At 39.9% G+C, this 25,225-nt stretch overlaps 1 protein-coding gene across 4 annotated transcripts in view; it reads left to right on the forward strand.

The window, feature by feature from the left end:
- Nucleotides 1–23,135, forward strand: part of nav1b (neuron navigator 1b) — a 638,783-nt gene extending 615,648 nt beyond the window's left edge. For all 4 annotated transcript variants that reach the window (XM_043716841.1, XM_043716842.1, XM_043716844.1 and 1 more), the window contains 8 exons: nucleotides 1,412–1,577; nucleotides 3,632–3,867; nucleotides 6,421–6,575; nucleotides 7,123–7,194; nucleotides 10,218–10,414; nucleotides 13,480–13,598; nucleotides 15,346–15,543; nucleotides 22,227–23,135. In XM_043716841.1, coding sequence (XP_043572776.1) covers nucleotides 1,412–1,577; nucleotides 3,632–3,867; nucleotides 6,421–6,575; nucleotides 7,123–7,194; nucleotides 10,218–10,414; nucleotides 13,480–13,598; nucleotides 15,346–15,543; nucleotides 22,227–22,322 — 1,239 coding nt within the window. In that variant the 3' untranslated portion in view covers nucleotides 22,323–23,135. The remainder of the gene's footprint in view (nucleotides 1–1,411; nucleotides 1,578–3,631; nucleotides 3,868–6,420; nucleotides 6,576–7,122; nucleotides 7,195–10,217; nucleotides 10,415–13,479; nucleotides 13,599–15,345; nucleotides 15,544–22,226) is intronic.
- Nucleotides 23,136–25,225: the final 2,090 nt, after the last annotated feature.

Consider the following 25,225-nt stretch of genomic DNA (forward strand, 5'->3'; position numbering starts at 1 on the left):
TTTTTGCCGAGTACTGTCAACTGCATATTTTAAATAAGATTTATTTTTTCAAGCTTCTTCCAGTTTTTTTAGTTTCCACCTTCAACCATGTCTGCGCTCTCCCTTACACACATCATGGACTGTGACAGCTCAGGAAGATGGCTTATCACCAACTTCTTGGGGGTAATTATGGATGGGCAATAAATGCTGGCCTTGCATGTGACACTTTTTAAAAATGCCTCACTGTTTAGGTAAGCACAGGTTGACTTTTCCCAGTTGCCCTGGAGGAGGTGGTGGGAGCTACCTTCTTGAACCACTGCAGTCTGTGATATAGGTACACCCAGAATGCTGCTAGGAAGGGCATTTTGACCCTGGAACACTAAAGGAAGGCTGCTATAGTTCCAAGTCAGTGTGATCACTGGCTTGGAGGGGAACTTGCTAGTGGTGATACTCACGTGCGTTTGCTGATCATATCTTACTGATAGAGATCACAGGTTTGGAAGTGGGCAGCTGCTGCATTGCATTTTGTATATGGTGCAGACTGCTGCTACTCTGTGCCAGTGTTCGACAGAGTCGATGTTTAAAGTGTGGATAAAGTGTTATTTCAGTGAGCTCCATTGTCCAGGATGATGTCAAGCTTGTTGAACCCAAGCAAGAGGAGAGTATTCTGTTACACTCCTGACCTGTATCTTTAGATGATAGATAAACTTTAGAGAATCAAGAGGTGTGTTACTACAGCATTCTGACCTTTTGAAGATGCAGTTTAGATAGCTGGTTCCAGGCTACTTCCTGATGAAGTGCTCCTCGGATGCTGCCTGACCTGCTGTGCTTTTCCAGTACAACTCTAATCTTGACTCAGTTCACTTATGGTCAATGGTAACCTCCCTGATATTGCTACAGGGGATTCTGCAATAGTAATGTCACTGCATGTCAAGGATATATGGTTAAATTCTCTCTTGTTGGAGATGGTCATGACTGTCATGCATAGTTGTTATTTGCAGCTTGTCAGCTCAGACTTGAATATTGTCCTATACTTGCTGCATGCATTGCATCAGTCTGTGAGTAGTCATGAGTGTTTTAATAACCGACTCCTCTAATAAAGCAAAGGATCAGATATGTTTACTTAATAGCCTTATCATGTTTTCTTGAAAGTTTGTGTACATTATACAGAGAAGAATCTCTATTTCTGCACTTCCTTTAAATTAGCTCAATCTCACTTTACAGAAATGTCTGAACTGCTTCAAATGAAATATCGAACCAAGTGCATACTTTGTATTTGAAGATTCAATTCAAATTTAAGGTTCAATAATGATTTTAATTGTAAATACATTTACTGTATGCACAAAATAGACACCCAGGAAATTTTGCATAAGTTAAACAAAATATTCAGTAAAATGTGCCCCCATCTTACGAGGCTGTACTTTTCTCATAGGACTACATTACAAAGGTGGATCCAGTTTCTAGTCTTGGATTGAACACAGACGCTATTTACTGCTACAGCATTGATCACGTAAAACGTGTATTTGGAACAGATGCACCAGACATGCTGCCCTATAGATATATGGGAAAAGATTCTACATTCTCTGTAACTTTGAAAGGTCAGTGAATAAAAGAAATAACACACAATTTCCAAACACTTCACTCAAATTTTACCCTTTTTTTGTTATAAAATGTGCTTGCTTTTCATTGATGATCAGTTCAAGATTGTTGGTCACTGTTTTGATTTTTGAGAGTCATAGAGAATGTATGTTATACTGTGAGAGTTATAATGGTCTAGCTGTATCAATGAGTCTCTATTTGTTTTGAGACTGACTCAATAATATCAACCCAAATGAAACTGGTCCAAGATCATCATTATTTAGACATGGCATAACCACACAACATTGATTCTCAATGAATCAATGAGACAGAAAATATATGGCTGGTTCTGCACTTGAGTATCTACCCAGTATCCAAATAATTATGATTTCAAATATTTCAAACACATCTGTAACACTTTTAAACCTGTTATAAACTATTTAAATATCATCTGCATTTTTGTAACACCTTCGAAAGTTTGCTGGCATCTATCTCCAATGCATTGATGCCACTCAGCACCCCATGGCTCTGTACAGCCTCTATCCCTGGCTCCATTTACTCTGATTCTCTGCTGTTCTAGCTGTTACCATCCCCCCTACCCTACACCCAGGCTCCCCACTGCTGCTTCCCTGCTTCATTAATCCCAGCCAGCTTTCTGTACCCCCTGGGCTCCTCCTTTTTAAGATGCAGCCTCTGATCTTTTCTAATGTGCCCTGGATATCCAGCTTCCCTCCTCATGCTTCTCGCAATCCCTTCCAGCACATAGCATAATCGGGATTAGAAATGCTGTGTTAAATAAGAAGACCTTTGAAAATAACAGGAGGCTTATTCCCCATGCCCATGATGCACGGTACAGTGTAAACATGATGAGTCAAAATTAGATAAACCCAAATAGAAAGCAAAGTGTTGTAGAAACTCAGCAGCTCTGATAGCTCCTGTGGAGAGAGAGAAAAAAAATACAAAGCTAACATTTCAAGTTTAATATGAGACATCATCTAAATTCAAGCCAAGTTGGGTCCAAATTGTCAGCAATTTCCACTGACAGAATGACCCTTAATCAATCAAAATTTCAGACTGGTAACTCCAGATTGGTCGGCTGAGCTTCGGCAAGTTGGAGCAGAGTTAGACCAGGCAACAGAGCAAAATAATAGAAAAGCCATGTTTAATGTCCAATCCCTGTCTCTGTCTCCCTGCAATACCTCCTCACCCCCCACCCCCCGCACCCCACTGGTCAGTTTGAGGAGGTTGATGACCTAGAGTCTGAATACTGTACTTGCCTGTTTCCCCTCCTGTTTGTCGAGCTGCAACAACAAAGGCTGCCCAGTTGCCCCTGGATTTTGCACTCCAGTAACAAAACGCTGAAAATACGTTTGACTGCATTGACGATGTTACGGACTGTATCACAATCATCTGAAGACCACTCCATTAACAGGAAGAACTTACTGTTTTTTTTTCCAGAGCTAACTTCGAACAATGTTGATGCTTTTTACTGTAAAAGTTCAGGCCATTTTAAGATCTGAATAAATAGTAAAATAAGGACCCCAATCGCATGCTTGCTGTGCCATTGTATGTTCATTTTGTTTTTGACACGAGGTGCATTTGTAAGCTGAAACCAATTGCAAATGGGCTTCCTTGGCTTTCCCAAAGCTCAGCTTAACATGAATTTGTGGGCAGGCCCCCTGCAATTCAACTTGTTGAAATTTTATTGTCAATGTGCCCTTCCAATTGCACTGTTACTGCATAATCAAGGAAAATCTCTTTTGTGATGTCACAGAATTTTTTTTTAAATTTAAGCCTAATATTGCAAATTTTGGAACCAGATTGCATCAGTCCTGCAACACAAAAAAAAATCTGTAAGAGGCAATTGTGGAGACAAACTTAGCTGGTACTTTATATAGGAAGCTTATGACATTAAAACTCACAGATCTATTAATGAATGCACAATATAATGAGTTGCTAGTACGTAGAGAATGTTTTAGAATTTTACTTCTGTTTAAGCTTTCTTTGTGCTTTGAACAATATTTGAAAAAAAAGGATGTTTTTTGGAGAATTAATCCAACTGGTTTTCTTTCAGGATTGAAAGAGAAAAGTGTGGACAGTTTGGTTTTTGAAACCCTAATTCCAAAACCGATGATGCAGCATTACATCAGCCTTCTCCTGAAACATCGAAGGCTTATTTTGTCAGGGCCCAGTGGGACTGGGAAGTCCTACCTATCCATTCGCTTGGCCGAGTACTTGGTTCAGAGATCAGGACGAGAGGTCACAGATGAAATCATTGTAACATTTAATATGGACACACATTCATGCAAGGTAATTATAAGAAGGTATTGCAAGCTGATGAAACTCCTTTGTATTGTTTCTTTGTCTCCCAGACATTGCAAGAAATGGAGTGACTTGAAGTTTTAAATCCGTAGGCATGCTGAATTATTTTCTTTCATGTGCTCTGAATTGCTGCATGTTTAAGTCTGTGGTGAAACAAAGCTCCATTATGCCTCAAACAGAGAGATTTCTGTTTTCTATTTGGTTTCTTGATGGCGGCGTCATTAAACAAGATAGTGTGATTTAAAAACTGACTGAAGTCAGCTGTATTTTTAAAAGGGTCTTTTGTCATTGTCTGTGGAAGCCAAGTACACACAAGTGTGTAGCTGGAAAGCAGGAAGAATTCCAGAAGCTCAAATCTTGTTCTGCCAAAAAGACAGAGCAGGATTTCATGTTCACTGTCTGATTGTACCCTGACCCCAATTCCAGGGTCAGGTTTTGTTCAATAAAATTGATATGTCCCCTTGGAAGATTCAGCCAACTGGTTGAACATAGGATTCCACAGCATGTGACAGTGGCTGGGACACAATCCCAGCTTTCCTTGGGTCAACCACTCATTTACAAGGATACCAGCCTTACCTTCTTCTCCAACATTCATTCCAAAGTGGGGGAGCAACAGAAGGAAAAACAAGTCACCATCCCAGGTAGGAATGGAATTTCAAGAACATGGCAAATATAATTTAAAATTAAGGCCATATAAGCGTAGAACCCTTGTCATTCACACTTAAAGAGCACTATTCATCATGGGTCAGGTAAGTTGAAAAGAATGCAAATTGAAAAGTTCTCTACTTGCCTCATACTCTGCTTTTGTGTAATTGACTTGTAAATAAATCAGTTTAGCTTGAGAATTGTGGTCTGACAGTGGAGTCAGAATGTCATCAGAGAATAGTCAGTGGTGCATAATACTGTGAAAAAGATAATTGTGGGTATTATGTCATGGTACTCAATTCACGCGATGGATTCTGTCCAAATCCTGTTACTCAGTGTATTGGAGTCATGGAGCTGTCTATGGAACCTGTTTTTTCCAGTGTGTAGTGAAAGTTAAGGGATTGGAAGACAGCCAAAATTGTAAAAGTGCTTGCTTACTTCATACTGCTGTTTGGAGATAGAATAACTAAACTGCACTCAAACTTACCAACTTTGATTAGAGTAGAAAGTAGCCTGGGCTTCTTTTCTCTAGAAGACTTAAAATATAAGCTTCAAATTTTGAATGGGTTGTCTAGGTGTTGTATTATGTCTCATGATTAGTATCCCTTTCATGATATTATGACTATTATAGCATGTGACCTAAGGGTATAAAAGTCTCAGATGCAATCATCTTTGGGATCACTTGAGGTAGGATGTAATTGAAAGCATGCTTTTCTTTGGAACTGAGTAGTTTATTCTGAGTTCAGGCACACTACTTGTATATATAATATTTGTATATATTAGTTAGCAGTAATAAATGTTCTTTTCTTCAACGTGCCAGCAGTGGTGCATTTATCCAAGACCAGTTTCTAATATTACAAGTGAGAATATGAGCATCGCCTCATCATGTAATAAAGACTGTGCTGGAGGCACAACCCACATGAGTATGTTAGTTGTCAAGAAAGTGTTAATGAGGAGACCAAAATCTGGAGCATGAGATCTAACTTAGTCACCAAAACAATCCAAAAGAGAATTTTGGAGAAACATCTTCTTCACATGGTAGAATTTGAACATCGTTATCAAGTGGGATAATTGAGACCAAACATACAGTACATAATACCAAAGGATGAAGGCCAATGCTGATAGGGTTGGACATGGGCGGCACGGTGGCACAGTGGTTAGCACTGCTGCCTCACAGCGCCTGAGACCCGGGTTCAATTCCCGCCTCGGGTGACTCTCTGTGTGGAGTTTGCACATTCTCCCCGTGTCTGCATGGGTTTCCTCCGGGTGCTCCGGTTTCCTCCCACAGTCCAAAAGATGTGCAGGTCAGGTGAATTGGCCATGCTAAATTCCCCATAGTGTTAGGTAAGGGGTAAAGGTAGGGGTATGGGTGGGTTGCGCTTCGGCGGGGCGGTGTGGACTTGTTGGGCCGAAGGGCCTGTTTCCACACTGTAAAGTAATCTAATCTAAAGAAAGAGAAAGAGGCTCATGTGAAACAAAACTGCAAGTCTGAGTGGTGGGCTGAATGGCCAGTTTGCGCTATATAATCTATGCAGAATAGAGCAGAAAGCAGTGAGTTGAAATTGCACTCTCTGACTATTATTTAACTTTTCTTCAAAATGGCTGACCAATATCATAGAGAAGTATCAACTCAGTTATAATTGGCAACAAAAAATTTGAAGTGAACTTAAATTTTGCTGGTCTTGAATATTTGGAGCCATATTTCAAGACTCTCAAAAACTTCAATGTCATTGATTTAAAGAGAGTTTGTAAGGAGAAACAAATAAGTCTGGATGAACATGATGTAATTTTATAAATTAAGTGAAACCACTTTGGAGCCTCATTTATTAATACTTTTATGATGAAAAATCCAATCCAATCATTTTTTTTAAAAACATATTTGTTTTATTTCTGTAGGATTTGCAGCTGTACCTTTCCAATCTTGCCAATCAAATTGACAGAGAAACCAGCACTGGGAATGTCCCATTGGTGATAATCCTTGATGACCTCAGTGAGCCTGGTTCCTTGAGTGAACTTGTCAATGGTGCTCTTACATGCAAATATCATAAATGGTGTGTTTTTTTCAATCTACTAATGCATGCTACAACTCCTTTACAGTTAAATATACATCAAATTGTTAAAAGCTTGTAATAAAACCTAGCGTTTGTTGAGAAATCATAAAAGTCAAAAGCTCCAGAGTAACAAGGCAATTCAGTGTTGGACTAAAGTAATTTGCAGTGTTATTGCTAGAGTAACAGGACACAGAACATACAGCTTCTTTCACACCAAAAAAGTGGAACATTTAAACAATGTGCACAGACCACCATAATTTGATCATGGGGTGCTTAAAAAAAGCTGCAGTGCTTCAAACTATGAAATGGTTATTAAATGTGGATGTTGTCGACTGTTTGTGCACTACATCTCTTACACTGATTTTTCTGAGCATCACCAGTCTTTCTAGCCGGAGTTGTTCCAAGTGTTAAATAGTTATTCAAAAACTCCATGCTATTTGCAACTACAGAACATGCATTTCAGAAGTTAATGATGATCCTGAAATTGATAACCATTTAACATGGTAGTTTAAACAGTGTATTTTCTTTTATTTTTCTTACAATATAGCCCATATGTAATTGGAACGACTAACCAGCCTGTCAAAACAACACCAAACCATGGCCTTCACCTCAGTTTCAGGTAAAGTGCAGATCTGTGTATGTACTAAGTAGAATTCATACCTTTTTCATAGGTGAGTTGGACCTTTCATAAAAGAAAAATAAATGAATAAATCTTAGACTAATTTAGGCCAAATCTTTCCCTAACTGAATGTTTGAAATCAAAATAAACCATGCTGATCTGTCAATCACTGAAAGGAAAATGGCGGGTTAATGTTTTGGTCTCAAATTGCCATGATGCCATACAATGAAGATTTGTAATAATAACTAATTAATTACAAATTAGAACTCTTACTTGTTTAATTTTTTCTGATCTTTATCTCCCTTGATAGTTTTTTCTGTATTCTGCAGCATCATTTGATTTTTATGCACATGTCTCGATGTCGAGAAACAAGAATTGCTGGAGAGACCCAAAATCAGTAAAGAGAAAACATGAGTTAACATTTAGTCCAGTGTCTCCTCTTCAGAACTGATCACAGCACGGGAACCTTTGTATTTGTGTTGCTGATAGGGTTGGAAACAGAAAAGGAGTGAACAGATAGAAGGAGAGGGAGCCCAGAGAGAGGTGTGGGGGGAACGAGAGAGAGAGGGGAGGGGGGAAAGGAAAGGAGTCAAGATTAGAGTGGCGCTGGAAAAGCACAGCATCCAAGGAGCAGGAAAATCGACGTTTTGGGCAGGAGCCCTTCATTAGGATTTTCCTGCTCCTTGAATGCTGCCTGACCTGCTGTGTTTTTCCAGCGCCACTCTAATCTTGACTCTAATCTCCAGCATCTGCAGTCCTCACTTTCGCCTGGGAAAAGAAAGATGTCAGGCAAAGGGATTGTTGGTGTTAAGCAAGAGAGAAGAGAAGCTGCTTAGGTGATAATAATGATTTGGAGCAGCCAGTGTTGGACTGAGGTGGACAAAGTTAAAAACCACGCCACACTCGGTTATAGTCCAACAGATTTATTTGGAGGCACTATCTTTCAAAGGCTGCTCCTTCATCAGGTGGTTCATCAACCACCCGATGAAAAGACAGCGCATCAAAAGCTAGTGCCTCCAAATAAACCTGTTAGACTATAATCTGGTGTGTGATTTTTAACTTAAATGATAATAGGTACAAATGAGTAGGTGAAAATGGATTGGCTTTTTTCATGGCAGGACCTGTGGTGTGAGGCAAGATAATAGACAACCTAAATACTACAATTTCCTATCTACAATCAATTCTGAAGAAGGGTCACTGGACTTGAAATGTTAACTCTGTTTTCTCTTCACAGGTGCTGCCAGACCTGATAGGTTTCTCCAGCAATTTCTGCTGTTGTTTGTTTCAGATTGTACAGTTCTTTGTTTTATTTTATTTAAAATGTCTGGAGCTAGAGAAGGCTTAAGTGGAGGGAGGAATTTAGTATGGTACCCAAATAAACTTGATTTGACCTCAACCAAATGCCAATAGAAGTGTCTTTCTTTCCTCCCTTCCACTAGTTCAGTGCTGTGATGGTTTTCTGCTTACACTAAGGACTTGTACCCAAGCTGTCCTGGAAATATGCCTCATAACATTCCCTGCAAACTTCAGTAGAGCTGATGGCTGGACAAATCAAGTTTTATTTAGGAAACACAACTAATCCTGGGGAAAACATTGAGTACATTCCGAGACATGCCCATTTGGTTCTTGAATAATTCATTCATGGGACATGGGCGTCACTGGCTGGCCGGTATTTTTATTGCCTGTCTCTCAATGCTCTTGAAAAGATGGTGGTGAGCTGCCTTCTTGAACTACTGCAGTCAATGTGCTGTGGGTTGACCCACAATGCCATTAGAGAGGGAATTCCCAGATTTAAACTCCGCGATGCTGAAGGAATGGTTGTATGTTTTCAAGTCAGAATAGTGAGTGGCTTGGAGGGGAACATGCAGGTGGTGGTGTTCCCATGTATCTACTCTCCTTGTCCTTTGAGAAGGAAGTGGTTGTGGGTTTGGAAAGTGCTGTCTGAGGATCTTCAATGAATTTCTGTAGTGCATCCTGTAGGTAGTTCACACAGTGCCCTATAGATGGTGAACAGGCTTTGGGGAGTTAGGAGGTGAGTTATTTGCCACAGTATTCATAGCCTCTGACCTGCTTTTGCAGCCACTATGTTTATGTGGTGAATCCATTTGAGTTTCTTGTCAATAGTAATGCCAAAGATGTTGTTAGTGGGGGATTCAGTGATGGTAATGCCATTGATTTTCAAGGGATGGTGGTTAGATTGTCTCTTATTGCAGGTTGTCATTGCCTATCTTTATGTGTCATCAAAGTTATTTGCCAATTGGAAGCTCAAATCTGGATATTGTCCAGATCTTGTTGCATTTTACATAGATGGTTTCAGTGTCTGAAGAGTTGTGAGTAGTGCTGAACATTATGCAATTGTCCAAATGAGAGGTTGATAAAAAGGGGTCAGTTTTATTCAGGAGCTCACTATACTTTTGAAGTAACACTGTGCTGCTGTAGTATTCTTGGCTGGTAGATCTCATAGCAGCTTGTGGTGTATCTGAGCTGACTATGCAAGCAACCTCATCCCTTGAGGTTTGGTGCAGATTTCTGTCTTGGATTAATTGGAAGTTCAGTTCTGCTGTGTTTGCACCAGCAACTCCCAAGGAATTAAGGGCTGTATGTTTTGGAAGTCAAGTCAAAACCTCCTTAAATTGTATTACACTTTGATTTGTAGCATACATAATATTTGGAGTTTTTTTACTTAAAATTAAATTCTGCGAAGAATTGTTTTATGAAAGTTAAAGAAAAGGCAAACTGGACAATTAACAGATTGAAGTCCCAACATTTTCTTTACAATACAATGAGACAGTTGGGCTCCATTGAACTAATTACATGTTCTTCAGTTGAACAACAATAATTGCAGAAAATCAGTTGATGAATTGTATTTGATGAGTAGGGAGTATTTCTCTTCCTATTATGAATATGAATAATTGTGGTATTATTCTCCTGAGCTTGTATCAAAACAATTTTTTTTTCCCATAGTACTTTCTTTATCTGCAAATAGAAAATATTAAATAACAACGCCTAATTTTGATCTCTAGGCTGGTGCCATTTTCAAACAATGCAGAGCCTGCCAACGGATTTCTAAGTCGCTATTTACAACGGAAACTGATTGAATCAGAAAATGTTGCAAATGCAAACAACAATGAAATGCTCAATATTCTTAACTGGGTGCCAAAGTTATGGTACCATCTCCATACATTTCTGGAAATGTATAGTACATCTGACTTCCTTATTGGTAAGTGCTCATGCTTTGGCATTAAAGATCACTTGATGACCATCAGTGGCTGATTCTTTAACTATTGTCTGTTAATTTGCTGAAAAGGCATCTAAATCTTAATATTTTAAAGTTCATGTGTTTTAGTCATAGTCCGTCTTACTTTGAACACTTCTTGTGAAATCTAGCTGGGTCTATGAAAAATGTTTGAATTAATAAACAGCACTGACATTTTCTCTCAATTTGCTAATGTCTTGGGCAAAAGCTTCAGTTAGTGTGTGCTCTTGACTATCAACTACAAAGCCAGTGAGAAACGCACACTAAACCTTTGAAGAGGGTACATCAGACCTTATGCCAATTGGGCAGTTCCACGAAAGTTGGGAGCCTTTGTCTAGAATCAGGTCCTTGTGGGTGAAAATCCTCCTAAACAGAAGCTGACTGACAGATCCGGCACTCAACAGCCACTCATAGGAGGCAGTGGCTGCTGACCAGAAAAAAAAACCCAGTGTTGATTTGTGGAGATATGGGTTGTTGTGGGGAGGTCCAGGGTTGAGAGTCGAGGGATGCCATGGAGTTGACCACAAGTGCAGTGGTGATGGCTCTCAGCAACCTCTCCCTTCCCTCCATAACACACTGAGTGCCATTATGATCAAGAGCTCCCAACCCTTCCTAGTTGATGTTCAGCCCACATTGTTTTTGACTTTGGGATTTCAGCGTTTCTGAATAGAGTAGGGTTATATATATAAGCCAGTCTTGAGGGGAGCTAACGACTATCAGTAGGCCATTCATCTTCTTAAGCTTACTCCACCGTTTAATCAGAATCGATCTATGCCTTGATGCAATTGATCTGCTTTTGATCCGAGCGATTTGAAGGAAGTGAGGACTGCAGATGCTGGAGATCAGAGTTGAGTGTCATGCTGGAAAAGCACAGCTGGTCAGGCAGCACCCGAGGAGCAGGAGAATCAACGTTTCATGGATAAGCCCTTCATGGGGGGGGGGGGGGGGGGGGGGGGCAGGGGGGCTGACAGATAAATAGGAGTGGGGAGTGGGGCTGGGGGTAGGTAACTGAGAAGGTGATCGGTAGATACAGGTGGGAGGTGAAGGTGATAGGTCAGAGCAGAGGGTGACACAGATAGACGGGAAGGAAGATGGACAGGTGGGACAGTTCAAGAGAATAGTGCTGAGTTGGAGGGTTCAATCTGGGATGAGGTGGGGGAAAGGGAATTTGAGGAAACTGGTGCATTCGCCATTGATGCCGTGTGGTTGGAAGATCCCAAGGCGGAAGATGAAGCATTCTTCCTCCATGCACCAAGTGACTAGGATTTGATAGTGGAGGAGACCCAGGACTTGCATGTCCTTGGTGGAGTGGGAGGGGGAGTTCAAGTGGTTGGCCACAGGACGGTGGGGTTGTTTGGCGAGTGTGTCCCAGAGATGTTCTCTGAAATGTTCTGCAAGTAGGCATCCTGCCTCCCCAATGTAGAGGAGACCACATCAAGAGCAACAGACACAGTAGATGAGGTGCAAGAAAAGCACAGCAGGTCAGGCAGCATCTGAAGAGCAGATTCCTGATGAAGGGCTTTTGCCCGAAACGTCAATGTTCCTGCTCCTCGGATGCTGCCTGACCTGCTGTACTCTTCCAGCACCACTCTGATCTAAACTCTGGTTTCCAGCATCTGCAGTCCTCACTTTTGCACAGTAGGTGAGGTGTTTGGATGTGCAGGAAAATCTCTGCTGGACATGCAAGGATTCTTTGGGGGTTTGGAAGGAGATGGGGGGGTGGGTGTCGGAGCAGGTTTTGCACCACCCGCAGCAGCAAGGAAAGGTGCCGTAAGTTGGTGGGAGGCGTGGACCTAACGGGGAGTCACGGAGGGAATGGTCTCTGTGGAATGCAGATGGGGTGGGGAGGAAAATATATCTCTGGTGGGGTCTGAATGTAGGTGGCAGAAGTGGCAAAGGATGATGCGTTGTGTCCAGAGATTGGGGGGCGTGTAGAAGGTGGGGACCAAGGGGTTCTACCTTGTTGCAGTTGGAGGGGTGGGGTTTAAAGACAGGGGTGCTGGAAGTGGAGGAGATGCACTGGAGGGCATTGTTGACCATATGGGAGGGGAAATTGTGGTCCTTGAATTAGGAGGCCACCTGGGATGTTCTGGAGTGGAATTGTTCCTCCTGGGAGCAGATACGGCGGAGGCAGAGGAGGAGAGATTGGGAGCAAGAGACATCATTTTTGCAGGAGGGTGAGTGGGAAGATGGTGTAGTCCAGGTATGTGTGGGAGTCGGTGGGTTTGAAGTAGATGTTCGTGTTGAGTCAGTTGCTGGAAAGTAGAGGCGGAGAACCTCAGACATGTGTATCCCTGTTCCATTGTTGCCTGGAATTAGAGAAGTTTTCTTTGGGTGAGGAGGGATGGGGTGGGGGAAGATACCTTCAGCAAATGGGCTGTTGGGGTGTCAGAGAGCTACTGTCACTGAGGATCCCAGTCATGGAAATTTCAGGTGATCAACATCAATGTACAGAGATTTCCATTGATAGTTGTGTGGGGGAGGAAGAATACTTGGGCCTGATTCTTGCTTTTTTCCTTCTTTGTGAAGTGGAATTTGGTGCCAAACTGACATCTACTGACTGTTCCTAGTTTCCAGAGCATGGTAAGCACTCTGACACCCCCTACAGCCCATTTGATAAAGGTGCCTCTCCCCATGCTCTTCCCCCCTTCACCCCCCAAAAAAAACTTATGTCATTAGGAGTTCCAGGCAACAAAGGAACAGGGATCCATATGTCTGAAGTTCTCATGTGACTTGGAGGGGAGCGTAGATATGGAGGTGTTCCCATTCATCTGTTTCCCTTGTGGTCAGGGTTTATTACTCTTTATTACTCCACCTTTCTTCCTCACTTTGATTTCTGGTCCACATACTCAGTGTGATTGGCAGTGTCATGTAGAGCTGGTAGTTAGTCAGCCATCATTTGTCTACTTCACCAAATATTTGAATGTATACCCTCTCCTTCATCTTATTAACTTCTAAAATAATAAAAGTCTGAGACATGTAGCCATTTTAGGATATGGATATGACTATTTTTATCTATTCCTTTGTAGGTCCTTGTTTTTTCCTGTCCTCTCCAGTCAATGTGGCCGAGTTCAGGGAATGGTTTATTGACTTATGGAATTATTCCATTCTCCCCTATCTTCAGGAAGGAGTTAATGATGGCATCAAGGTGATTATATGTATTTGATTAAATATCTACATTAATTGAGAATAGTTGGCTGGATGGTTAGTTTATGGTACAGACTGACACTAACAGTGCAGGTTCAACTTCCACATTGGCCAAGGTTGGCATGATGGTCCTGCCTTTTCAACCTTGCCCTCACCTGAGGCTTTGTGGCCATCTCGCTTTTTTGCAAGCAACCCTATGCTCCTCTGGGACTACGGTTGACTTCACTATCTTCTGGTCTGACAGACAGGAACTCTAATGCAATAAAACATTCAGCATTGCATCTTATCATCTAGTAACCTGTCTGGGAATGTTTAAAAGAAAGGGAAATTTAACATGTCAAAGGCTGAGGTTCAAATGCAAATTAAAATTCTGATTACAACCAGTGCCAATTCAGTGTGAATCCTGCTTCCAAATGCAGGAGCTGTGTGAGATTTATATGGAGGTGGTGATTCCTGGACCCCGGGTGAAAAGTGTTATGTTGTACAGAAAACTGAGGCTTTTGAAAATTTAACGTCATAATGAAGAACTTTGTCAGTTACTATATTCCGATTGCTATTACCAACAAAAACAAAATCCAATTTCATCAAAATCTACTTTGATTTAATAAAACTTGAAATTGAATTCTTCAGGGTTTGGATGGAATCGTCTGACATTTTGGTCTGCTGGATTTTCAAAGCTGCTCCTAATTTAAAAAGCAGTTTTCCATATTCTAACCTAATTCCTTTCATCTGTCCCCGTTTGTGTCAGGACCATATCTTAGCGCCAATGTTCAAATAAAAGAAAACAAACTTGTTCCCCTTCTTTGTCGAGACCCAGAGATAATAAAATCTGAGGACATCCTTGTACTGGATTTTATGTCTCATAGAGTGTGCTTTTGACGGGGGATTCACAAAATATTTTAAATGATGAGCCCATCAGCCCTCATCCATCCAACCCCCTGAGCTCATCCTGAGAATAGAATGCGAAGGCACCAAAATCAACAGCCTAGTCACAATATGTAAATGAATAATTCATGGTTAATTGAGCTTTTAAGCTAGTGTTCACCTCCCTTCCTATTTATATACAGTACACACTTCCCAGAGTGGGCAATTGCTCAGAACTCCTGGCTTCCTTCTTTTCAGGATGGGATTCATTGAACTTCTTCTGTGGTGATTCTAATAACTCGTAGACCACCACTGACTTTTGTCCTTAGATGGGAGAAGGACAAGCATCATTCCCCCCTTATCTCTTGCATTCCTAATGTAATTCTCTACCCCATCTTTTCTAAGTATCAGTTTGATTCTTGACATTTAGTGTTGATTATTCACAAGTTTAAGAAAAGAAATTAAAACTGATTACAATGTAACTGCAGTGTCACGCTAAGTCTCTCTCCTCAAAAGTATTGTCTACGTGAGTACTTCAACCTCGAGGAAGTTATCTAGAGACATCTTACTAATAATATTTGTATTGAGAATTAGAGCAGTCAAATACTTGGGTCAATGAGATTTCACTAGCCTTTTGAAGTTAAAATTTCTTGAAGTTTACAATTGTCTGAAGTTTGAAGAAAGGGAACATGTATAATCATCAGCAAACATTTAAATTGACATTTAAGAGAAAAAAAACAATACATGTCAGTATCGTGCATCCATTTACATTGAAATTCACAATTAACTTTAGAAATTCATTTTTGATATGTCTGATAGAAAGTAGTTTTGCAATAAACTTGATGACCTTTTGATTGTCTCTAATCTTTCCATTTTTGTCTTAGACATATGGACGAAAGGCAGTGTGGGAAGATCCCGCTAAGTGGGTGCAGGATACTCTACCTTGGTCAACTGCTTCACAAGATCGCTCCAAGATCTTCCATTTGCCTCCACCAAGTACGGGATCCCAGGTTCCAGGTCCTCCATCAGACAAAAGAAAGATCAAAGAGACAGCACCGACTTCACTTGAATCAGACCCACTTGTAAGTGTTGCAGCTATGCCTCTTCATTCTGTTAAAGTTCACACAATTCCAAGTTATAGTCTAAACAGGTTTGGAAGTACAAGTTTTTGGGGTGCTGCTACCTGATGAAGGAGCAGCACTCTAAAAACTAGTGCTTCCAAATTGGACTACAACCTGGTGTTGTGTGATTTTTAACTTTGTCCACCCCAGCCCAACACCGGCAACTCCACATCATGGCTATCATCTTTCAGTGGCTGTGAAATTCAGAGCTTCACTAGCTACAGAGTAAAAGTAGACATGAGCCTCAAATGTTGAAATAACACTGTCTATTATTTTTGTGATATTAACAAAAATTGTCATTGCCTTGAAAAGGAATGCTTGGTGGGAAATCTCTTGATGTTCTTTGAGTTGTGGAATATCATCATAAAGGTCCAAAACAGTTCTGAAGAAGGGTCATTGGAAATGTTAAGCCTGCTATCTCTCCACAGATGCTGTCAGACCTGCTGAGTTTTCCCAGCATTTTCTGTTTTTTTTGCTTGTGTTAAATTAGTTTGAAGTCCACATAGAGTGCAACTTCAATCACCATTTTAACACTATTTTCAGAAAAGGTAATGTGCAAAATCTTTGCTATATTACATTCATTTCTATTGTGCTAAGTTGAACATGTCTCCTTATACATTTTGCCTAAAAAATTCATTCACTCATCTTGTCTATATGTTAAACCCTGATTTTTGACCAAAAAGTTCAGTCACACTCTAGTTACCATCACTTGTCACTGAAGTTAAACATGAGCTGATGAGAGCCTCTGCATTTGAAGGCAGCAGTTCAGTTCTCTGTGTCTGTGCCAAATAATAAAATTACAATGTGGCTCCTTCTGTGTTCATTTTTGGTGGCAGTGTTGGCAGGAAGAGTCTCTGACCTAGCAACTCTGCAAGCATTTGCAAGGTGGTGAGACAATAGAGAGGTGGATTTCACCCTCTCAAAATCAGCACTCGTGTATGTCTCATTTTTAAGTTTCTTCTAAAAATTTAGTCTCAGAAATACTACTCTCTCACAAGTATATACGGTAAGATGTTTGAGAGCATTTGGGCTCTTTTAATTGTCTATCAGTCTTTGCTATGATGATCTCCTGAGGAAGTAGCTTACCAATGTTCACTCTCCAAGATATAACAGAAGGAATGGTTGCTTCAGCCAAGCATTGGTCAACTGAGAGTGATGAAGCAGCACAAGGATATAGAATGAGGGAAGAGAAAAATATTAACTGTACTTTAGAGAAGAAAGAGGAAATACATGTGACAAATGCAAAAAAAGAGGCAATTGTGTGGAAGAACAAAAGAAGTTCAGTTTGCTTCACTGAGTTAGGAACCAGTGAGTCATTCAATCAACCCTGCAATTCTATTCCATCTTTGAATTATACAAATTCTATTCTAGGATGGACAATCTCTGTTTTTTTTCTGTACTTTATTCATATATTCTTTCATCTCCAGAGCACCGATCCTGCATAATGTGTCCCTGACCTCAAGTATAGTTATGTCTAACAAATGACATAACTTATTAGCTACTCCTTAAAAAATATAATGATCTTTCATCTCTGAGCATGCACACTGAATTTAAGAGAAAACTAAAACCCTCTTCACTGAAGACCAATTGTTGTGGAAGTATTCCATTCACATTGGTTTGTAACTTTTGATGTAAGGGACATGCGGATCATTCATTCAGAGGAATTATGTGTGCTCCAACTTCACAGTCTGATAACTCAGTTAGAGCAATATTGAGGTGAAAATCAGATCTATCCCCTTTATCCAAACTCAGCAATTATTTGTCATTTCAGCAAAGCACCACATGACTTGAACTCCACATCGAACCAATGTTTAAATAACATAAGTATCTTTAAATTTCTCATTTCTGAACTTTTGGCAGACTTATCTCATATTTTCAGACAAGTTAAAATGAATTTCACCTTTCTATAGCACATGCACTGAATGTTGATGAAGACTCGCATCTTTATGATATATCAAGTTAGTGGCTTGCAGAAGCCAGCAACATTAACTTGGAATTAATTATGTTATTAGTTAAAGCTGAAAACTGTTTAATTACCAAATTCGTTGAAAAAATGTCTTCATCTTTCATCTCATACATACTGTAATAAAAATCAAATGTAGCATCAACTGATCACAATGCACTGAATAGGAAATTCTCATCTAATGTTGCAGAGTTACATGAGTTAGAAATGTGCATACTTATTTTACTTGAAATATAATTCAATCTAATTTAATAAGGGGAAGGGTACTCACATCATATAGGATTCATACAGGGTTTGACAGGTTAAAGGTTGAGACGATGGATCCCTTCATGGGACAGTCCAGGACCAGAGGGCACAGTCTCAGAATAAAGGATTGCCAATTTATGACTAAATGAGGAGGAATTATTTCTCTGAGGGTTTGAGTGTCTTTGGAACTCATTAACTGAGAGGGCACAGTACTTTTCTAGATTTAAGGCTGAGATAGATCCTTGATCAGTCAGGAAATCAAGGGTTACAGGGAAAAGGCAGGAAAGTGAGCATGAGGAATTTCGATCAGCCATGAACCTATTAAATGATGGAGCAGGTGAAAAGGGCTAAATGGCCGACTCCTGTGCCCATTTCTTATGGAATAATATACAGAGCAACATTTTTTTAACATAGATAATTTAATATTTTTGTGTATTACTGGTAAACGTAAGTTGTCATGGACAATAAACATGTTTTTGTCAACCAAATATTGATACCAGAAATTAATTACTTATTAGAAGACACAGGAGATATAGTATTAATTTCACATAAGAATTTCACTTCGTTATAACCTTAATGTATGATAGTGTTGAAAACTTAGATTTAATCTCAAAACTATTTCGTTTCTTGCCTGAACTTTAAGTTGCCTCTTCATTTGGTGCTGGTCACTAAATTGTAAGTTTTAAATTATCTAAGGGAACATCCTGAGTCTGATTAATTGTGCTCCTTGATGATATGAAGCTTGATGTTACTCAATGGATGATTATTTTATTCACTAATATACGCTCAACTTCCATGGAGAGCTGATTGGACAGCTGTGTATCTTTAAGCTGCCGCAGGGTTTAAACATCGTCACTCATAGTAACAGTTTTAATCAAACTCTTTGTGGACTTCAAATCAAATAGCTGTGTCAAAGCCCTTGATAATTTGAAGTGAATCTGTAAACATTCCTCATCCGAGTGTTACAGAACTTCCAGCAACAGCTGGTGATGGTGAGGGAGAGCACTGAACAGAGGAGATCAAGCAGTTGTGCTGAGACCCTCAGCAGCAGGTGGAGATGGTGAACAAAGGCAAGTGAAGAAGTCAAGCACACCTTCTCTAGAAACAAGTACCTTTGGGAGATGGAATTTCTTAAACCAGTGTTAGCCACAAGCTTCATTCCATGTAAATACTTCTTTGTCTAGCCTTAATCTCTCTTTATGTTTCTAATGATTTGATGCCAGTGGGAAAGGGAATTCCTGCTTCATATTCTTTGTGCCATTTGTTGCTGCTTCTGTTCTTGATTAACTTCTGTTGAAATTGGATTCCTGGTTGCCAGGTGACCTCCAGAGGCACTAACAATGGGTTTTACAGTCTTCAAGCCCAGGAGTAACAGGACTGAGCATGTTCTCGTACTAACGCATGTCCTTATCAAGTTCATACAGGCCTTTCTACCTCTGACCAATAGCTAGAATGTGAAATTAACATGAAGATGAAATAGACAAACCAATCATGCACCAACAGAGACGAGTGAATACACCTTCAGGACAAAGATCCTGCAGAAACCTTTCAAGGTCTATGTCATTGTCAAGAACCACAACTCCATCATCTAGGTAGGATAGTGGAAATGAGTCAACTGTAGCTTGCACTTTCCTTCTGAGAGTGAATGAAAATGGCCTGAGTTCTTTCTGGAGCTGGTTTATGCCAGTGAAGAAGATGATTTTTAAAGCTGTATTTTGGGCTCATCAATCACTTGATCTACAAAATAGAACTACGCGTTGTTTGAATAGTTTTATTTCAGTAAAGCTGTCATTGAATACCGAGTCAATAGTAAGGTTTCTGTTATGTTCTGCCTTATATATCGGACTGTGCCACCTTAAGCTAATTTTGTACCATTGCAGAGCAAACACTCCTTTCTTAAGAACACAGACTTTGCAGCTGCTATTTTGATAAACTGTAACTGATTAACCAGCTATCAAGAACAGAACGTTCTTACCTGCACCTTCTAGCTTGTAATGCACTTATTTTGTATTATACTTCAAAAATGTACGTCAGCCTTTTTTTAGTTTTGTTTTCTTTTAATTAAGACAAACTTAGAAATATACTTTATTTTGGAAGAACTTGCATTCTAATCAGAAAAAAGATATTAATTCTATTTTTTGGGAGGGTCAATGCCTTATCTACAGATGTGTACAGCTATCGTGTCAGAATTGTCTGTTGTCTGGTTGGACTTAAATTTATTTTCCAAACTTCCACCACTAAGATATTGATGTTCATTTATAGATGACTACCGCTACTTCCTCTAACTTGTTGCATATACCATTCCTCAAGGAATAAACAGTGTGGGGATGTCATGGTATTTAAGATTCCAACAAAGAGTTATTAAAACTAACTGTTACGTACAAACATTACCTTCACAGGTACATAACTGAGCTGACATTCTGCTAATCAGTTAAACAGAGAACAGTTACAACATGCTTAATGTCACGCTTAGAATGATTTTTGGGAAGATAGAATACATATCTTTATAGCTGAAAATGTGTTGCTGGAAAAACGCAGCAGGTCAGGCAGCATCCAAGGAGCAGGAGAATCGACATTTCGTGCATGAGCCCTTCTTCAGGAATGAGGAAAGTATGCCAAGCAGGCTAAGATAAAAGGTAGGGAGGAGGGACTTAGGGGAGGGGCGTTGGAAATGCGATAGGTGGAAGGAGGTTAAGGCGAGGGTGATAAGGTGAGGGTGATAGCCGGAGTGGGGGTGGGGGCGGAGAGGTCATGAAGAAGATTGCAGGTTAGGAAGGTGGTGCTGAGATCGAGGGTTGGGACTGAGACAAGGTGGGGGGAGGGGAAATGAGGAAACTGGAGAAATCTGAGTTCATGCCTTGTGGTTGGAGGGTTCCTAGGCAGAAGATGAGGCACTCTTCCTCCAGCTGTCGTATTGCTATGGTCTGGCGATGGAGGAGTTCAAGGACCTGCATGTCCTTGGTGCAGTGGGAGGGGGAGTTGAAGTGTTGAGCCACGGGGTGGTTGGGTTGGTTGGTCTGGGTTTCCCAAAGGTGTTCTCTGAAACGTTCCACAAGTCAGAATTGTCTGTTGTCTGGTTGGACTTTTCCTACTTGCGGAACGTTTCAGAGAACACCTCTGGGACACCCGGACCAACCAACCCAACCACCCCGTGGCTCAACACTTCAACTCCCCCTCCCACTCCACCAAGGACATGCAGGTCCTTGGACTCCTCCATCGCCAGACCATAGCAACACAACGGCTGGAGGAAGAGCGCCTCATCTTCTGCCTAGGAACCCTTCAACCACAAGGAATGAACTCAGATTTCTCCAGTTTCCTAATTTCCCCTCCCCCCACCTTGTCTCAGTCCCAACCTTCGAACTCAGCACCACCTTCCTAACCTGCAATCTTCTTCATGACCTCTCCGGGCTATCACCCTCACCTTATCACCCTCACCTTAACCTCCTTCCACCTATCGCATTTCCAACGCCCCTTCCCCAAGTCCCTCCTCCCTACCTTTTATCTTAGCCTGCTTGGCACACTTTCCTCATTCCTGAAGAAGGGCTCATGCCCGAAATGTCGATTCTCCTGCTCCTTGGATGCTGCCTGACCTGCTGCACTTTTCCAGCAACACATTTTCAGCTCTGATCTCCAGCATTTGCAGTCCTCACTTTCTCCTACATCTCTTTATACACATGCTATGGTGCAGTGATGATATCATGGGCATTTCTTTTAAAGGTATATGGGAAAACTGACTCAGACATCATAGAACATTGCACCTATGAGAATACCACCTGTGCCCTCCAATTTTTTACTTTTTTTTCCTCTGTGGTACCTGGGTGAGCAACAGTGAGACCAAAAGCTTGAAGCAAATATCTCAGTCTCTCTAAACTGGCTACTGGAAAGTAATTCAGTCTCCCACATGATTCACTTGCCTGCAACCAAATGAAATAGATATGCAAATTTGAACCAACAAGATGTTTGTGGCGGATGTGTTGAACAGTTAGCAGAGACTAGTACCTCGTAGAGCTTGTTCCTGCGAAGAGCCCCTGAGCTGAGGTCTTCTCTGTGGAAAAAAAAGTTTTGTGGTGTTGCTGTGAAAAAGTGTTTTGTGTGAGTTTGGATGTTAAAACTTTATAATGTCATTTCTAACAGTGCAAAATATCTGGCACACACATACAATGGCCTGAGTGCCCTCTTCCTGAGCTGTAACAATTCTGTGATCCTGTAAAACACACAAGCTGGTACTGCCAAATTATTAAAAACCGAAAGAGCTGTGGATGCTGGAAATCAGAAACAAAAACAGAAATTTGCTGGAAAAGCACAGCAGGTCCAGCAGCATCTGTGGAGAAAAATCAGTTAACCTTTTAGGTCCAGTGATCCTTCCGCAGAACTGAGGAAATAAAGAACTTTTTAGTTCAATCCTAAAGCTTTGTTTCTTTATATTTATTTGCAGATGACAATGCTACTGAGGCTCCAGGAAGCAGCCAATTATACCCAAAGTTGTGAAGGCGAAAACATCATGGAATCGTCTTTGCAATCGACACATTGAGAGGAAAAATACATCAAGGAATATGGGAGCCATCTTGTTTTTAATCATGCCACAACTACACTTTGGATATTGTAGTCCTGAAACAGAAGTATATTCTGTCATAGATGTAGTTAGGTAGAGGGCTAAATTAATGGATGGGTAAAATTGTAGATGTAATGCCCAAAATCATATGTAAGTTAACTGTGATCATTTATTGTAAATCATATTACCTAGCCATCTGGAAGAAAAAGAAACATCTAACTATATGGACTGTTAATGCTGTATTTGTACTTTATAATTCAAACTTCAAAAGTGCATGGCAATCATTTAAGCAGAAACAAATAAGATTTTAGTGAGCTTTATTAAGGTTAACTCCTAATCTACAACTCAAACAATTATAGGAGCCATCGCTGTTCCACTACTGCTGCCATCTCAGATGTCACACTGGTGCTGATTGGAGAACCTCTCCACTAATTTCTACCACTTATCGAGCTCAACACCTCATTAGTTCACACAGCTAAGATGTGAATCATGGTGAAACCACTAAAGCAGAAATTTGTTGTTTTCCAAGTTCTAAGCTAGTAATTGTTCATTTTGTAATTGAAATATCTTTGTGCCCTGAATTTAAAAGTGAATCGTTTTCTGAAATTAGGATGTGCTTTCAGTTTTAAGGTGGTAATGAGAATATATTCTATCACTCTGTTCTTGGTAGGGTGAAATATTCCAGGTTACTAGGCACTTAAAAGGTGCAGTGAAAGTGTTTAGAACATAGAAAAGTACAGCACAGAACAGGCCCTTCGGCTCACAATGTTGTGCCGAAGATTATTCCTAATCTGAAATAAAATAGTCATGATTTGGAGATGCCGGTGTTGGACTGGGGTGTACAAAGTTAAAAATCACACAACACCAGGTTATAGTCCAACAAGTTTAATTGGAAGCACACTAGCTTTCCACCTGATGAAGGAGCGGCGCTCTGAAAGCTAGTGTGCTTCCAATTAAACTTGTTAGACTATAACCTGGTGTTGTGTGATTTCTAACTAAAATAAAATAACCTAACCTACGCACCCGTTAATTCACTGCTGTCCACGTGAATGCCCAGCAGTTGCTTAAATGTCCCTAATGACTCTGCTTCCACCACCACTATTGGCAATGCATTCCATGCATTCGTACTAAAAATGGTGATTCCCATCCTATGCACTCTGGATGCAGGAGAGGCATAAATTAAAGATAACGGCCATCATATTAGAAGAAATATTTTTTCTTCTGCATTGAATTGTACCTGATTCCTGCATATGTTTTAGCTTCCAAAATTTCCAGAATTTGAGGAAAAATCAACCGTCAAGCACAAGATCATCAACAAATAAATAGCAGTGTGGCTGTGTTCTCTGATTTAATGTCCTGCTAAATCCAATTACTACTTCATAAAAAGATGAAAACTATATAAACAAGGAAACAGTTGCTAAAATCTTACTAAAGTAATATTCCATTTCACATCTAACACTAGACATTAGTCCTATACAATGGCATGAAATCGACAACCAAAGATAATTTTACATGAGGGAAAATTGCTGGCTACTAATCCTTTCTGAGAATTTTCGAGTGGTCGCTATTTTCAAATGTGATCTATACACTATGGTATCATGAATATCAGTAGCATAGGTTTCTTGCAGCCAAATCTGACAACAAAGAACATCCATTTCTGATTACAAATGACAATTTTCTAAAGGATATTCTATCAAGGTTCTGAAATTTATGTAATTGACGTTTAGATGTGCAACTATACCATGGGACTCTAAACGTAGCTCTTTCAAGAAACCTTTTACCATTTTCTAAACTTCTGCCTCCTGATCTAGCAACAATACTCCCTGTCCTTATTTGCAACTGTTTCCATTTTAACAGAAGCTTGTCATTGTGCAGAAGTTATTACTGATTTGTAGGATATTCAAGTAGAAATGGCATATTGCAAAATTAGATATGCAAATAATGTAAAATTCTGAAAGTATTGCAGTACATCAGAGTAGTTTCATCAGGCAGCAGCATAGAAACACTGCCTGTCAAAATAAGAATTTTTATTTGTGCTGCATTATTGACCAATCTTCAACAGGAAAGTGGAGATTATGATTATGAACCTGAGCAAAGAAAGTGCATTTCAGGTCATAGGATTTTATTTATAACCAGCCATATTCAACTACAACATAGTTGGACATATGAATCTTCCAACATTTCTACCAAGTGTTGTTGCTGGCTGTTTAGGAAAACATTAAAGAGTGTTTTCTACAATTTGGTCATTCAGAATGTTTCATTAATTTCAATGAAACAGATTCAGGAATTTCGCACTTCAAGGATAAATGTTTGAAGTTCACTAATTTCAACAAAAAGACTTTACTTTAAAAAAAATCAGATCTATTAAATGTTCAATTATCACAATGAAGCTTTTGCTGTTAAAATGATATCCTGAGAATGGAAATGTTGCACCCTGTTTCATTTCAATTCATAATTTCACTGTAACAAGAAATACAACAAAATTATCTCAAACATTCAGTTACAATAGGGAAAATTAAAAAAATAGAAAATGGGGAATAAGAATCATTTATTGAAATGACTCATATTTCATTTTGACAAACCAATTTAAAATTGAGCTTTCTCTATTCTTACATCAAGATGGAAGTCTGCCCCTCAGCCATAATGAGCCTAGGATTTCATCTTCTGTGCTATTTAGCAAAATACTTAGCATTCTTTGGCACAATTTCTTGCCTCAAGTTTCTGATTTTTGTGCTGAATGTAGAAAACAGTTTGGAAGCAGTTGCATTGCATATTTCTGACTTTTTAAAATATTGTACTTTAGAGTGATCCACCACCAAAACCATGATAGCACATCCTAATTTGACCTAACGTCTATTTTCAAGATAAATTTTTGATTGCAG

Source organism: Chiloscyllium plagiosum, chromosome 26 (assembly GCF_004010195.1).
Source record: "Chiloscyllium plagiosum isolate BGI_BamShark_2017 chromosome 26, ASM401019v2, whole genome shotgun sequence".
Classification (NCBI taxonomy): Eukaryota; Metazoa; Chordata; class Chondrichthyes; order Orectolobiformes; family Hemiscylliidae; genus Chiloscyllium; species Chiloscyllium plagiosum.